General features: G+C 39.3%; 1 protein-coding gene across 3 annotated transcripts in view; it reads right to left on the bottom strand.

Moving 5' to 3' along the window:
• The window catches only part of LOC141059517 (LIM homeobox transcription factor 1-alpha-like), a 134,636-nt gene extending 128,327 nt beyond the window's left edge, over positions 1-6,309 (bottom strand). For all 3 annotated transcript variants that reach the window (XM_073555686.1, XM_073555687.1, XM_073555688.1), the window contains exons 1-2: positions 6,156-6,309; positions 374-461 (exon numbers count right to left, since the gene is read on the bottom strand). In XM_073555686.1, coding sequence (XP_073411787.1) covers positions 374-461; positions 6,156-6,248 — 181 coding nt within the window. In that variant the 5' untranslated portion in view covers positions 6,249-6,309. The remainder of the gene's footprint in view (positions 1-373; positions 462-6,155) is intronic.
• Positions 6,310-15,246: the final 8,937 nt, after the last annotated feature.

Genomic DNA, 15,246 nt, shown 5'->3' with positions numbered 1-15,246 from the left:
GTGTCAATGGTATTGCTGAAAATAGGCAATGAATGGAGCGGAGGTTGAGCATTTGCACCTGCAAGACTGGGCTGCAGAGCACGACTCTCGGGTTTCCAGAATCCCATTCTTGGGATTGGTGAGGGTCCCAGAAGTCAGAACCCCCCCAGTGATCTGTAAGTTATCCTATATCCTACGGTATAGAGGATGGGTGATATGTTTGGCCCAAGATCGAATGAAGTTTTTTTAGCGACCCCTCAGAGAACCTAATTTTGCACGGTAATTAGTATTTCAATTCTGCAGAATGCTCACATCAGGGAAATCCTGAACTAATCTGTGCCAATCTTGAGATGTGAGGACATCAGTTGATGTATTTTATGAGGTAATTACTCACCCAGCCCATGAAAGGGGGAATGTTCCTGGCATGAAGATGGAGTATTTTCCGTTTTCATAGTTAAGGATTCAGCAATTACATCCAACACCTGAGAAGAACATGTGGAAGAGAGTGAATCGGAGATCCTCCTTTCATAGGTTAAAGACCCTACATTTCTTTGTAAAATATAATATTTTATTATTTATCAGATTCTATCCAAATTCTGTTCCACTGGACTCAATATTTGGCTATAGCCATTCTCCCGCCTGAACCTGAAGCGAGCACCGGATGAGTTAGCTTTCTCTATTCTACATTCCTTTGAATCATCAATCAAGAAAGATGTAAAGATATCATTATGTGAATCTATAGACATTCTCAGTATGAAAAAAGATGTGGAAAAAGCAGCAGCGGGGGAGAAATAATATAAAATAAAATTAAAAGGAACCTGACAGGAGATTCATGCTGCCCGAACCACGGATATCAGGAATCAGACACCAGCTGTATTATTGTTTTCTCTGAAAAGTTACACTGCGGCGATTTTGAGAAAACATATTCTGGAAAGCCGACCAGGGACTATGAAGTGCCTGACAGTGTAGTGGAGACAGGCGGAGACCAGCCTCTGACAATTCTTCTGAAATGAGTATTCCCTTGCAGCTATTCAAAGTATGTTTTCTCTAGAACGCCATAGCATAGACTCTGATTAATGCTGCCTGGTTCCCTTCAAGACCGGGGTCAGATGACAGTATGAAAAATCATCCAAAAAACTCAGATGATTTTCATCCATATTTCCATCTGTGTGCCATTTTGTTTATGTTCATTTGTCATCTGTGTGCCCTCTGTGCCATCAATGTGCCCATTTTTATGTCTGTGTGGCATCCAATTTTATACAGTGTTTATAGGATAATAATGGCAATGTATCAATAAAAAAATCAATCAGATGCTATACATGTTCAGTATAGAATCCAATATTTTGTGCACCCATTGACTTGAATGGGCCAGCTAGAAGAGAATAGAGCATGCTGCAATTTATTTCACATGGACACTCAGTTATTGTGAAAACATTGCTATCTGAACAGCCTTAATGAGTAACATTGGTCAGTGTGCTCTCCTAGGCTCGGACTGGCCCATCGGTAAACAGGAGAATTCCCTGGTAGGCCCCTATACAGGACTAAGCCATTTATTCCCCAACATGAGCAGTAGATAAGAGCAGCATCTCCTCATTCATTCATTCATTCATTCAACAAACTACTTTGCTATTTATTATATAGAAGCATAAAAACATTTGTTCAAGAGGGAAATATAGTATTTGCATGTAGCTAAAGGTTTATGCTGGTGAAGTTATCTCCCTATAATAATGCCTAGACATTTGTACAGTTAAAATATGTGAATCTATAAATTTATAGCTGTAAATCTGGAAATATTAATGTTTTTCCAGATGGCGCTCGACAACAAGCAGGTCAGAGGTAGCCAATTAATCTTTTCTTGATTATCGTTAAATTATGAATACTTGATGATCATTATCTTAACAGTCTGATTTCCAAAATAAATACCTAGCATTCATTTTATGTATTCGGCTACTTTCTCTTGCTTTAGGAACCATGAAAGCTCCTTGTAGACATTAAACATATTTATAGACTTACATTTATCTGTTGGTGGACAAAAGTGTGATTGCCATTTGTCCTCAATCAGGCCACCATATTATGGGTACACAGACATGAGAAATATACATCGGTGATATAGGTTAGGAGATCCACCGGACGAATATTAGACCTCCGCCGAGAATTGCAAGATGCAGTGTGGAAAGACCCTTAGTGAATCTGACTGGACAGAGGATAAGGTTGTGTTAAAGGGAACCTGTCACCTCATTTTTCACATTTAAACTGTGGCCACCGCCATTAGGGGCTTATCTACAGCATTCTGTAATGCTGTAGATAAGCCCCGGATGTAACCTGAAAGATAAGAAATACACGTTAGAATATACTCACCGGGGGGCGGTCCGGTGTGGTCTGGGTTCAATGGGTGTCGCAGGTCCGGGTCCGGCGCCTCCCATCTTCATGCGATGATGTCCTATATCTTGCTTCTGTCGCGGCTCCTGTGCAGGCGTAATTCTCTGCCCTGTTGAGGGCAGCACAAAGTACCGCAGTGCGCAGGCGCCGGGAAAGGTCAGAGAGGCCAGGCGTCTGCACTGCGGTACTTTACTCTGCCCTTAACAGGGCAAATCAGTATGCCTGCGCAGGAGCTGTGACAGAAGATGGGAGGCGCCAGACCCTGACCCGCGACACCCATCGGACCGCCCCGCCCCCTGGGTGAGTATAATCTAACTTGTTTTTCTTATCTTTCAGGTTACATCGGGGCTTATCTACAGCATTATAGAATGCTGTAAATAAGCCCCTAATGGCGGTGGCCGCAGCTTATTTGCGAAAAATGAGGTGACAGGTTTTCGTTAAAAAAAAATCAGATTCACAGCCCACAGAAAGCAGTATGACATTCACACTGGTAAGTAATGACTATGCTGACTCTAACAACAGCAGATCCATCAACAGCAGCTTGTTGATGGTTTCATATTCTGTTTTGCAATATAAGGCTTGGATTTGAATGAGTAGGACATACGTTTCTGTAAAAAATAATCACATTCACAGTCCATAAAAATCAGGATGTCATTCACACTGGTAAGTAATGACTATGCTGACTCTAACAACAGCAGATCCATCAACAGCAGCTTGTTGATGGTTTCATATTCTGTTTTGCAATATAAGGCTTGGATTTGAATGAGTAGGACATACGTTTCTGTAAAACATAATCACATTCACAGTCCATAAAAATCAGGATGTCATTCACACTGGTAAGTAATGACTATGCTGACTCTAACAACAGCAGATCCATCAACAGCAGCTTGTTGATGGTTTCATATTCTGTTTTGTTATACAAGGCTTGGATTTGAATGGGTAGGACATACGTTTCTGTAAAAAATAATCACATTCACAGTCCATACAAAGCAGGATGCCATTTTCCAAGCTAAGTAATGACTATGCTGACTCCAACAACAGCAGATCCATCAACAGCAGCTTGTTGATGGTTTTGGTTTCATATTCTATTTTGTAATATAAGACTTGGATTTGATTGGGTAGGACATAGGTTTGTGTAAAACACATTCAAATTCACAGTCCATGTACACCAGTAAGTAATGACTATGCTAACAATGGCAGATCCATAAACAACAGCATGTCGATGGCTTAATTTTCATATAAAACTGGAAATTATTTTTCTTTGTAATTTATTTTTTATTTTTAAGGATCTCAAACACATCTCAGTCTGCTTTATTATGATCTTGCTTTATCTGCGAGAAGATTTTGTAACGGTTTGACTTTTACATGGAAAACTGATTATCTTCCTTATAAAAGTCCTTGTGACCGACCTTGAAACACATTAGTTAGTAAAAAATACTGTTATAAATTTAAGAAATAAATCAAGAAGCCTATAAGTAAATTAAAGCAGCAATATTATCTATGAGAGCATCCGATAACAGCTAATGTATTGAGTTTTTAGAGTTTTATTTATATAAATTTTACTTAACAACAGAGCAATATTATATTAAACTACACCAAGCTAAAAGGTCGGTATAGCAATCCCTTAGTAGTTTATTTTATAGTTATTTGCTATTAAACCTAATATGTTAAATTAATGAGTGTTGTTCATTTTCTAATAGTGAGAAATCCTGGTAAAATTGTAGGCAAAATGTAGTCATTTATTAAGAAAAGTTACATTTAAATCGAAAAGTATATAATTACTTTCATTGAATGATTTTTCACCAATTTAGCAGCTGAAAATATAAAAAAAAAATGTTTTCTTTATTTTTTTGCTACTCAACCTATGATAAACATTTTCAATTGTTTGGTTCTTTATTATAATTATTATTATTACATTTTTGAAAATTTGAAACCATTAATAATAAACTTTTATTTGTAATAACACATTACCTCATGCATAATAATGCAAGAATTTAAAAAAATTATGTGTCGCACATAAGGTCTGTACAGTTAGTATAAAAAAAAGGCCATTATAAACCAATTTGTTGTGGTTTTTATGTTTATTTTATGCTTATTTAAGTACCTGAACAATATATGATATACCCTATCCTTAAATGTCATATTACGCATACAATTATTCTTATATCAATAACTATAACTTAAAATTTTATTTTAGTGCCAGTTCTCCAGTTTTCAGCAGTCCATTAGCAGAGTACAATGCTTGATATTTATTTGCACATGTATATAGTCACAGAAGAAAAAAAATAATATACATATATATATAATTTTTACATCTATATATATGGATTTATACCATGTATATATATATATATATATATATATATATATATATATATAAAACCAAAAAGGAAGGACAAAAAAAGACAACCCCATTGAGGGGTGAGAAGGAAGTTTTTTTCATATATATATATATATATATTTATATATATATATTTATTTAGACACACACATATATGTATATATATATGTATTGGTAAATATATTTATATATATATGTACTGTATATATATATACAGGTTGAACTTAATGGACTTCCACTTTAAAAAACTATAAGATATATATTTGTTTAATAATATGCTCATATATATATATATATATATATATATATATATATATAAATATACTTTTTTCATCCCTTTGTCATAGATTAGAAAGGGAAAACAAATTATATATATATATATATATATATATACACATATATGTTTATTTTACTTTCCTTTTTAATATATATATAAAAAGTGAAATATATAAAATAAACAGATAAATACACATTTTGTAAAATTATTTTTAATATAAAAACGTATAGAAATATATATGTATAAACGTTTGGGTGTATTTATCTGTTTTATTTTTTTCCTTTTTTAATTTATTATCTAAGGATTAAAAAAAAGGAAAAGATAACCCCCCAGCTATGTACAATATATTTTATATTTCTTTCCTAATCTGTAACTTCTGTTAAATGATCTTAAGAGATTTAAGAAACCTAATGATGTTGTGGAAGTGAACATATGGTGTGATTATTAAGTAATGGACATTACAGAACAATGAATAATATAAGTAATATATATTGAGTATATACACCCTTTTTAAGACTACATTCTTATATTTTATCCTTCACATACTATACATTCTTATATGATTATGATGAATTATCATTTTATAATACTAATTAAATTTCTTGGAAAAAAAATATTTTTTAATACAAATCTGAAATCCACCTTATCTCTTATCTAATCTCCTTCCGATTAAGCAATTCTGGTAATCACGCCTAAAGTTCTCGATCTTAAATGAAACGGCTGGTCAGAATTTTCTGTGGATCAGCTGCTTTAATATAACCTGACGGTATTGTGTCTCCCCTTATTAAACCTCAATGGCTCTAGGGTATATTAAGATCACATTAACCACCATAGCCCCTGCATGAATGGCGCTGTATTCCCCTGTTACGTGTGGTATTAAAATAGCAAGAACACTTCCACGAGCTTCTCTGTTTTGCTTTGTCAAAACATAAAGAAAATATAATATATATGTAAAATATGTAAAAAAGACATGCAAAAAATAAAAAAATCTAAAAAAGCAAACAAAACTAAAACATGAAATAAAAAGCAAGTAAAATATATCATTACTTTCTTTATTCAGTAAAAAAAACAAAATTTGAAAATATCACAGCTCGGATAGTACCCACAAAGTACAATCCACTGAGGAATTATCTCCCCATTTATAAAATTAGAGCCGATCAATGACGCCTCGCTTCTTACCTTGCACCAGTTATCACTTCGAGATGTTGTTTTTGTATTTATGCTGCTTAGTTCTGCGGGTTCCTCCTTCCAAGATTTGTTAATCTTTACCATGAGCAAAAATCTTCATCAGTTCATCATAGGAACTTCAAGAAAGCTCATCCATCATCCGACTTCACCTCCTGAAAAAGAGAGAGAAGAACAGAGGGGAGGTGTGAGGGAGAATAGGAGGGCTGGTTAAAAGTGAAGTCTACTTGTTTTTTTTTGCTATCTAAGCAATAAAAGGTTAATCGTAAGGATTAACGGACATTTATTAGAATTTTTAAATCTGTTCTCTCTCATATCTATCTAATGATCAGGTTATAATAATAACACTTAAGATCAGGTATACATCTAACACTAATCTTACCCCAGATTTTATTGAAAATCTGTGGCAAATTTTGCTGCAGATTCACCTCTTATTTTTATACATACTAGCTGAAGAGCCCGGTGCTGCCCGGGCATAGTAACTAACTACGGTTAATTATAATAAATTATAATGATTATATCTATATATATATAAAGCTGAGTGTAGAGCCCCGCCCACTCTGCATAGTCACATTCACTATAATATCCCACATCATCCCATCAACCAGAGCTACCAGACTACTAATATCCCACATCATCCCGTCAACCAGAGCTACCAGACTACTACCACTAATATCCCACATCATCCCATCAGCCAGAGCCACCGTACAACTACCACTAATATCCCACATCATCCCGTCACAGCCGCTGGAATACAACCCCTAATATCCCACATTATTCCGTCAGTCAGAGCCACCGGACTACTACCACTAATATCTCACATCTTCCCATCAGCAAGAGCCACCAGACTACTCCCCCTAATATTCCACATCATCCCGTCAGCCAGAGCCACCGGACTACTCCCCCCTAATATCCCACATCATCCCGTCTGCCAGAGCCACTGGACTACTACCCCTAATATCCCACATCATCCCATCAGTCAGAACCACCGGACTACTACCCCTAATATCCCACATCATCCCGTCAGCCTGGGGTCAGAACCAGAGCGCTGAATGGAACGGCCCTAAGTTCCATACTGGGGATCCCTTTAAGAGAGGCCTGGGGTCAGAACTAGAGCACTGAGGGATTTACCCTAACTTCCATACCGGAGATCCCTTTAAGAGGAGCCTGGGGTCAGAACCAGAGTGCTGAGTGGATTTGCCCTCACTTCCATACCAGGGATCCTTTTAAGAGGAGCCTGGGGTCAGAACCAGAGCGTTGAGTGGAACAGCTCTAACTTCCATACTGGGGATCCCTTTAAGAGAAGTATGGGGTCAGTACCAAAACGCAGAGTGGATTTGCCCTCACTTTTATACCGGGGATCCCTTTAAGAGAAGCCTGGGGTCAGAACCAGAGTGCTGAGTGGAATTGCCCTAACTTCCATACCGGTTGTGAGCTCATCTGTTAATTCATCTTTTGTGCCCGAGGATCTCCCTCTTCTGGTGAAGGAAGGTAGTGAGGCTGATTTGGATGAAAGAAACCAAACACCTGATCAGGTGGATTGTGACTGGGTAACGGGAACTACAGACTGGATATAAGGCAGCCGATGCCCTTCTGAGTCGCTGGTGATTTCTCTGGTGGATTCTTGGAGACCAGTGTGATTCCTGCTTCCCAAAGATAAGTTTTTGCTCTGCTATTGAACCTATTAGTTTTGGTTTTGTTTACCTTGTTTTTTGAGTTCAGCCATCCCCGGCCAGGGGTGTGTTGGATTGGATTCTTTTTCCTTGATCAGTGTTCTCTTTTGCTCTGCTTCCAGAATATTCTGAGTGCTGATATAGGGTTTGAAGTCTAGTGACTTCAGGGTCCTTTTTGCTTATCAGTTGTGTTGGTAATATTTTTAGCAGGGTTTTCTCGGATTGCAGACAGCAGCTTTTCTGTCCTGTCCTTTTTAGTTAGCTTGGGCCCCATCGTTTGCTCAACCTATCTTTTATCTGTGTTAGTGTTTTCATCTTGCTTCACCGTCATTATATGTTGGGGGCTGCCTATTGCTTTGGGGTCTGCTCTGGGGCAGTCTGTTTTTCCCTTTTCTCTCTTTAGGCTTATTTAAATCTCTGGCTGTGACGAGGTGTCTAGGATCACCGTAGGAACACTCCACGGCTACTGCTAGTTGTGTGATAGGATCAGGGGTCTGCAATCCGCTAGTTTCCAACCTCTCTGATTTTCTGGGCTGAGCTTGTGTTTTGTTTTTTCCTCCTCGGTGACTCAATCATAACACATACCAGGGATCCCTTTAAGAGGAGCCTGGCGTCAGAACCAGAGCGCTGAGTGGATTTGCCCTCACTTCCATACCAGGGATCCCTTTAAGAGGAGCCTGGGGTCAGAACCAGAGCACTGAGTGGAACGGCCCTAAGTTCCATACTGGGGATCCCTTTAAGAGAAGTATGGGGTCAGAACCAGAGTGCAGAGTGGAATTGCCCTAACTTCCATACCAGGGATCCCTTTAAGAGGAGCCTGGGGTCAGAACCAGAGCGCTTAGTGGATTTGCCCTCACTTCCGTACCAAGGATCCCTTTAAGAGGAGCCTGGGATCAGAACCAGAGTGCTGAGTTGAATTGCCCTAACTTCCATACCAATGATCCCTTTAAGAGGCCCTGGGGTAAGAACCACAGCGCTGAGTGGAACGGTCCTAACTTCCATACCGGAGATCCCTTTAAGAGAGGCCTGGGGTCAGAACCAAAGCACTGGATGGATTTGCCCTGACATCCATACCAATGATCCCTTTTAAGAGAGGCCTGGGGTCAGTATCAGAGCGCTGAGGGATTTTCCCTAACTTCCATACCGGAGATCCCTTTAAGAGGGAAGATGTGCCTATGGGATGGAGGATGTGTAATGGGGATATGGGCAGGGAGGGGGTGATTCATTTCTGTCATGTGCTCTCTGCTTCTGTTCCCGGGGATGCTAGATTTCTCTCACCCAGTCAGTGTCTGCTGAGGTGTTGTTGAGTGAGAAAACTGTTGCTCATAGCAACCAATCACAGCTGGAGAGCCCGATGCTGCCCGGGCATAGTAACGAACTACCGGTTAATTATAACAAATTATTATGATTATATCTATATATATAAAGCTGAAATTAATAGTTTGCTCATGACAAATGTCATCCTAGTTGAGGATCGCATAATAGGACATTCATGGATACAAATAGACCTGTGTCATGCCCCCTGATGAAGGACTGACCCTCCGAAACGCGCGTCGGGGTGGGTGTACAGACTGGTAGTCGCTGGTGAGTGTCCTCTGCCACATTTTTCACATTCTTGTATTGCGCCCCTTGTGGACATATGATGTCTTTATGTTGTGTGAGTAAGTGTGGACACTCGACATACTCATGATCTTGAGCCCTTTTTGAGCGCACTATTATTATTAATTTTTGAGGGCAACTATTTGCCTACTATATCTTCTTACATCAATTTGGTAAACCAGTTTGGCTCTCCAGCTCTGTCTCCCTTTGCTGTTTAGCCCATTTTGTCTTGGATTTGACACCAATTGTTCTAACATCCTCTTTTATGGATCTGTATTTGATTCTTTAATATATTATTGTCAATAAATTTATATTTTTTTTACCATATTATGTGTTGATCTATTCATCGCCTCTTTGGAGCTCCTTTGCTCACGGTTTGTTTCATATATCAGTGCGATAGGTCTATTTGTATCCATGAATGTCCTATTATGCGATCTTTATAATTGATGTAATCCTCAACTAGGATGACATTTGTCATGAGCAAACTATTAATTTGTGTCTTTTCTGTGTTATGCACAGGTTCCGCTCTTGGGTTTTAGATTTTAGAGCCAGGGATCAATCCTGGCTTGGACAGGTTGATCTGGTATTTGGGGGTGATGGGACTGATGTGCAACAGACAGCTGGTCATAGATGGGATGCTTTATGTGAAACTATACAGACCTTATTGATTAAACGCACAAAAATTTGGTGGAATCGGGCCTTCCTAGAAAAATATGTGACTCGTAAAATTATACCTAGAGGGCTCAGGATTCGCGTTATTCCTGCCTTTCCGATAGACGATGAGGACTTTAGGTCAAGCTGGGAGGAAGCTTGTAATAACTGCTCAATGACTTTCATGCAACTACTAATTGACCTGAATTCAAAGTCGATAGGGGATTTAGATAAGACTATTGATACGGCACAGACTGAGCTTAAAGCTGGCTGTCCTTCTGATTTATTACGTAAATTTGAACAAAATCTTGAGAAAACACTTGATGAGACTGTTAAAAAGATACAGGAATCACAATCGTCTAAGATAAATAGGGATAATAGAGATTTTTATCTCAAAAATGTATATCAATGGCGGAAGAAATCAGGAGCTGGTGCCCATTCATTACATCGTGCTACATCAGTGACTTCAGTTTCCTCATTGAGTGCACAATCTGAGGCCTCAACGTCATCTATGAACACCAGGGCAGGAAATAAGAGAAAGAGGAACTATGGATATCATCCTTATAAACGTCATAATAAAAGTTCCTTTGAGGATATGAATAATGACCACAAGGTGATTAATTTAAGTAATCATGAGTTATCCAGTACTGACATGTCTCTATTATCACGAGGTCTCTCTTTTTCTCCAGCTGCTGGTATCGATACTTTCACTGTAATAAAAGACCTTCATCTTTTTGCACGGTCACTGCTGTTTAAACAGTTTTATTATAATGATAATTCCAATCAAATTTTTCCTACAGATGAGGAGCAAGCAGCTCTAAGGATTTTGGAGGATCTGTCCAGTGAACACAACATGGTGGAGGGAGGTAAGATTCCTCCATCTATTCGGCCACGGTCTAGAAAGTTTCCCCCACTGACATCGTGTAGTAGCATTGATTTGTTTGTGAAGGTGGCTTCTCAGGAGTTATTACGGTTTAAAAAACATATAGTGCATGACAGTTTGACTAGTGATGAACGTCAACGCCTAAAATATCTTCAACATCTCCCTGATGTGGTGATCAAACCGGCGGACAAGGGGGGAAACATTGTAATGTGGCCAACGACAATGTATGAAAAGGAGGCTTACAGGCAATTAAATAACACCATTTGCTACAAAAAACTTACTTTCAACCCCTTGTCCGCCTATGAGACACAACTCAGGGGGATTATTACTAGGGCTGTAGATAATAACATCATCACTAAAGAATTGGCATCAGCACTTATTGTAGTTGAACCTATTATACCAACCTTTTATTTACTTCCTAAGATCCATAAGAACACCATTAATCCCCCCGGCCGCCCTATTGTATCGGGTGGGGGTAATTATCTTGAATGTGTGAATCGCTGGATTGACTCACGTTACAGCCTTTGGTCGAGGACCTTCCATCATACCTTAAGGATACTAATCAGTTACTCCGTAGGATGGATGGTCTATCATTAGAGCCGGGGACCTTATTTGTTACTGCGGACGTTGAGTCGCTATATACAAACATTAGGCATAGCGATGGGTTGAATGCTACAAGATACTTTTTGGAAATGTCCAAATTTGGCAGAAATATGAGGGCCTTTATACTTGAACTTTTAGAATTTACTTTGACTCATAATTTTTTTGTTTTCAAGGGGTCCTTCTTCCTACAGCTCCAGGGGACAGCGATGGGCGCGGCCTTTGCGCCGGCCTATGCTAATCTGTTCCTGGGGCTGTGGGAGAGGGACCTCTTCCTGTCGGATTGGGATACGTCAATGGAGCGCGTCCTGCTGTGGACGCGCTACATCGATGATGTCCTCTTGATCTGGCAGGACACATCTATGGCCCTTGATCAATTTATTTTGCGGCTTAATCATAACGATCGCAATATACATCTTACTGTTAAATCTGACCCAGACAATATAGAATTTCTAGATGTGAAATTAAGCCGAGATCCATCTGGATATATACAGACTGATATCTACAGAAAACCTACTTCAACTAACATGTTACTCCATTCTGCTTCTTCACACCCTGCCCATATGATACGAGCAGTAGCAACTGGTCAATTCCTTCGTTTGAGGCGTATTTGTTCAACGGATCATGATTTTGAACAGCGGTCACTTGAACTTAAAATGCGATTGGGCGAACGGGGTTATAGTCAGCGGATTATTAAAAAAGCCTATCATAAGGCCAAATATAACCCTAGGAATTCACTCCTATACAGACATTCTGAACGTGATACTACGGTGCAGCCTATTAGATTTGTAACCAGTTTTCATAGTCAATTTGAAGGACTACGTAGGATTCTCTCTGGATCGTGGCCGATCCTGATGGCTGACCCCATTCTATCTAAAATCTTGCCTGACCGTCCACTTATCACCTATCGCCGTGCCAGGAATCTCAGTGACCAATTAGTGCATAGTCATTATGCTCCTACTCCTCCATCAAATTTTTTTAGCCATCTTACAACCAGACGTGGTTGTATCCCTTGTGGTCATTGCGTGGCTTGTGTAAATATTGAACGGAGTTCTGTCTTCCGAGATTCCTCGGGATCACGTGAATTCAAAATACGCAAATATATAACATGTACCACTAAGAATGTGATCTACTTTGCTACCTGCCCGTGCTCTCTAGTATATATAGGGTTGACCACTAGACAATTAAAAATCCGGGTGAGGGAACATGTGCTGGGGATACAAGCTGCTATGGAACATGATGATGCTTCCACTCTTAAGACCTTACCCCGTCATTTCAAATTACATCATCGCTGCAATGCCAGTGGTTTGAAGGTTAGGGGTATCGATGTGTTGGAGGTAGGCATTCGGGGAGGTGGAATTTCTCGGCGCCTGGCCCAAAAGGAGGCACATTGGATTTGGAGGCTTAATACCGTCCTTAATTCCCTCCCCTTTCCCCTCCCTTTTTACTTTATATTTTTCATTTTTATTATTTTGTTTTTGTCTTTATTTTTGTGCTGCTTTCATTTTTGTATTATTATTATTATTCTGTATTTTTGTATTTTTTGTATTTTTTGTTTTTTGTATGTATCATTTATTACATTTATATATGATTATTGTACGTTATACTAGCATGAAGTATTACTGCGTATTGTCAGGGGTATATTATTCTATGTGTATTATTTATGTACTATATGATTTTTTGTATCCTCTGATAAACTTGCATTAAGTATTTTCATGCGTAATGACTCATGCTCATATTTAATGATTTAATTATTCATTTTTTGATGGTACCCTTTCCCTCCCCATTCCCTCCCTCCTCGCCTCCCTTTTTCCCTCCCCTTTTCCGTCCTACATAAACTGTTATTATCAACATTGATCTACTGTAGTTTACACCTTTTTGTATGTTCATCATTAGTGATTGATTCCTCTCTCATCATTACCCCTGTGACTGTGTCACTGACGTGATGCATGCACGTCCGGCTCCCCCGCTCCCGCGCGGCTTTCGGCGTCTCTAGCCCCTGTGGTTGCCATGGTGCGCCCTCGTGGCGTGACGCCGACGCCGCTCGTGACCGCGGCTGCTGAGACTGTGCATGCGTCACTTCCGGTCAGCTGGCGCCGCCACTTCCGGTTTTTGCCGGTATTTATTTGGCCCTGTTCTACTCATGTGTCATTGCCCCTGATGAAGGACTGACCCTCCGAAACGCGCGTCGGGGTGGGTGTACAGACTGGTAGCCGCTGGTGAGTGTCCTCTGCCACATTTTTCACATTCTTGTATTGTGCCCCTTGTGGACATATGATGTCTTTATGTTGTGTGAGTAAGTGTGGACACTCGACTTACTCATGATCTTGAGCCCTTTTTGAGCGCACTATTATTATTAATTTTTGAGGGCAACTATTTGCCTACTATATCTTCTTACATCAATTTGGTAAACCAGTTTGGCTCTCCAGCTCTGTCTCCCTTTGCTGTTTAGCCCATTTTGTCTTGGATTTGACACCAATTGTTCTAACATCCTCTTTTATGGATCTGTATTTGATTCTTTAATATATTATTGTCAATAAATTTATATTTTTTTACCATATTATGTGTTGATCTATTCATCGCCTCTTTGGAGCTCCTTTGCTCACGGTTTGTTTCATATATAAAGCTGAGTGTAGAGCCCCGCCCACTCCGATAGCCACATTCACTATAATATCCCACATCATCCCGTCAGCCAGAGCCACCAGACTACTACCACTAATATCCCACATCATTCCGTCAAAGCCAGTAAAAGGAGAATAGTGAAATTGCACAGAAACATGGTTCACTAAGATCCCAGCTTTTCTACTGATCAGGCTGATATTCGCACTTATCTGCCACCATAAATATCACAGTCATGCTTTTCACCAATGGACAGGCACAAACCTTATATAATAGTACAGTAGAGAAACCTTCACACACATTTTCATGCACCGTCAACTTGTAATTGCTGAGTTGCGCATGGATGTACAGCATCTGTATGCAGTATAGTATTATATTTAATGGGTTGCTATGGGAAGAGCATTACATGTTATATGGGTATATTCAGGTGAATTATGGGGAAAGTAGCACTTTAAAAAAACTCACAGTATCAGAGCACAGTAACACATCAATAATGCATAAAAGTGTCTGGGAGAAAATATTAATTCCACATGACATTTAATATGTGCACTTTCCTACATTCATGTGTGTCACTTAATGATACCACACGGGAGGGGGGGTTCATTTCTGTCATGTACTCACTGCTCCTTTCTGGGGGACAGACGATGGATGGAGCTTATGTTCCTGGGGATGTTAGATTTCTCCCACCATGTCAGTGTCTGCTGAGGTGTTGTCAAGTGGGAAAACTGTTGGTCATAGCAACCAATCACAGCTCAGCTACTTTTAACCAGCTCTGGTGAAATGAGAGATGCTTAGTGATTGGTTGAAAGGAAAACTGTTGGTCATAGCAACCAATCACAGCTCAGCTACTTTTAACCAGCTCTGGTGAAATGAGAGATGCTTAGTGATTGGTTGCAAGGAAAACTGTTGGTCATAGCAACCAATCACAGCTTAGTTTCTTTTGAACAGCTCTGGTGAAATGAAAGATGCTTTGTGATTGGTTGGTGATACACACACACACACATTGATTTTGATATATAGAGATAAATATAGATACATCAATAGGTCTAATATCTATCTA

Source organism: Dendrobates tinctorius, unplaced genomic scaffold (genome assembly GCF_039654945.1).
Source record: "Dendrobates tinctorius isolate UK_male_01 unplaced genomic scaffold, ASM3965494v1 ptg000228l, whole genome shotgun sequence".
Classification (NCBI taxonomy): Eukaryota; Metazoa; Chordata; class Amphibia; order Anura; family Dendrobatidae; genus Dendrobates; species Dendrobates tinctorius.
This window is presented reverse-complemented; position numbering and strand designations above follow the sequence as displayed.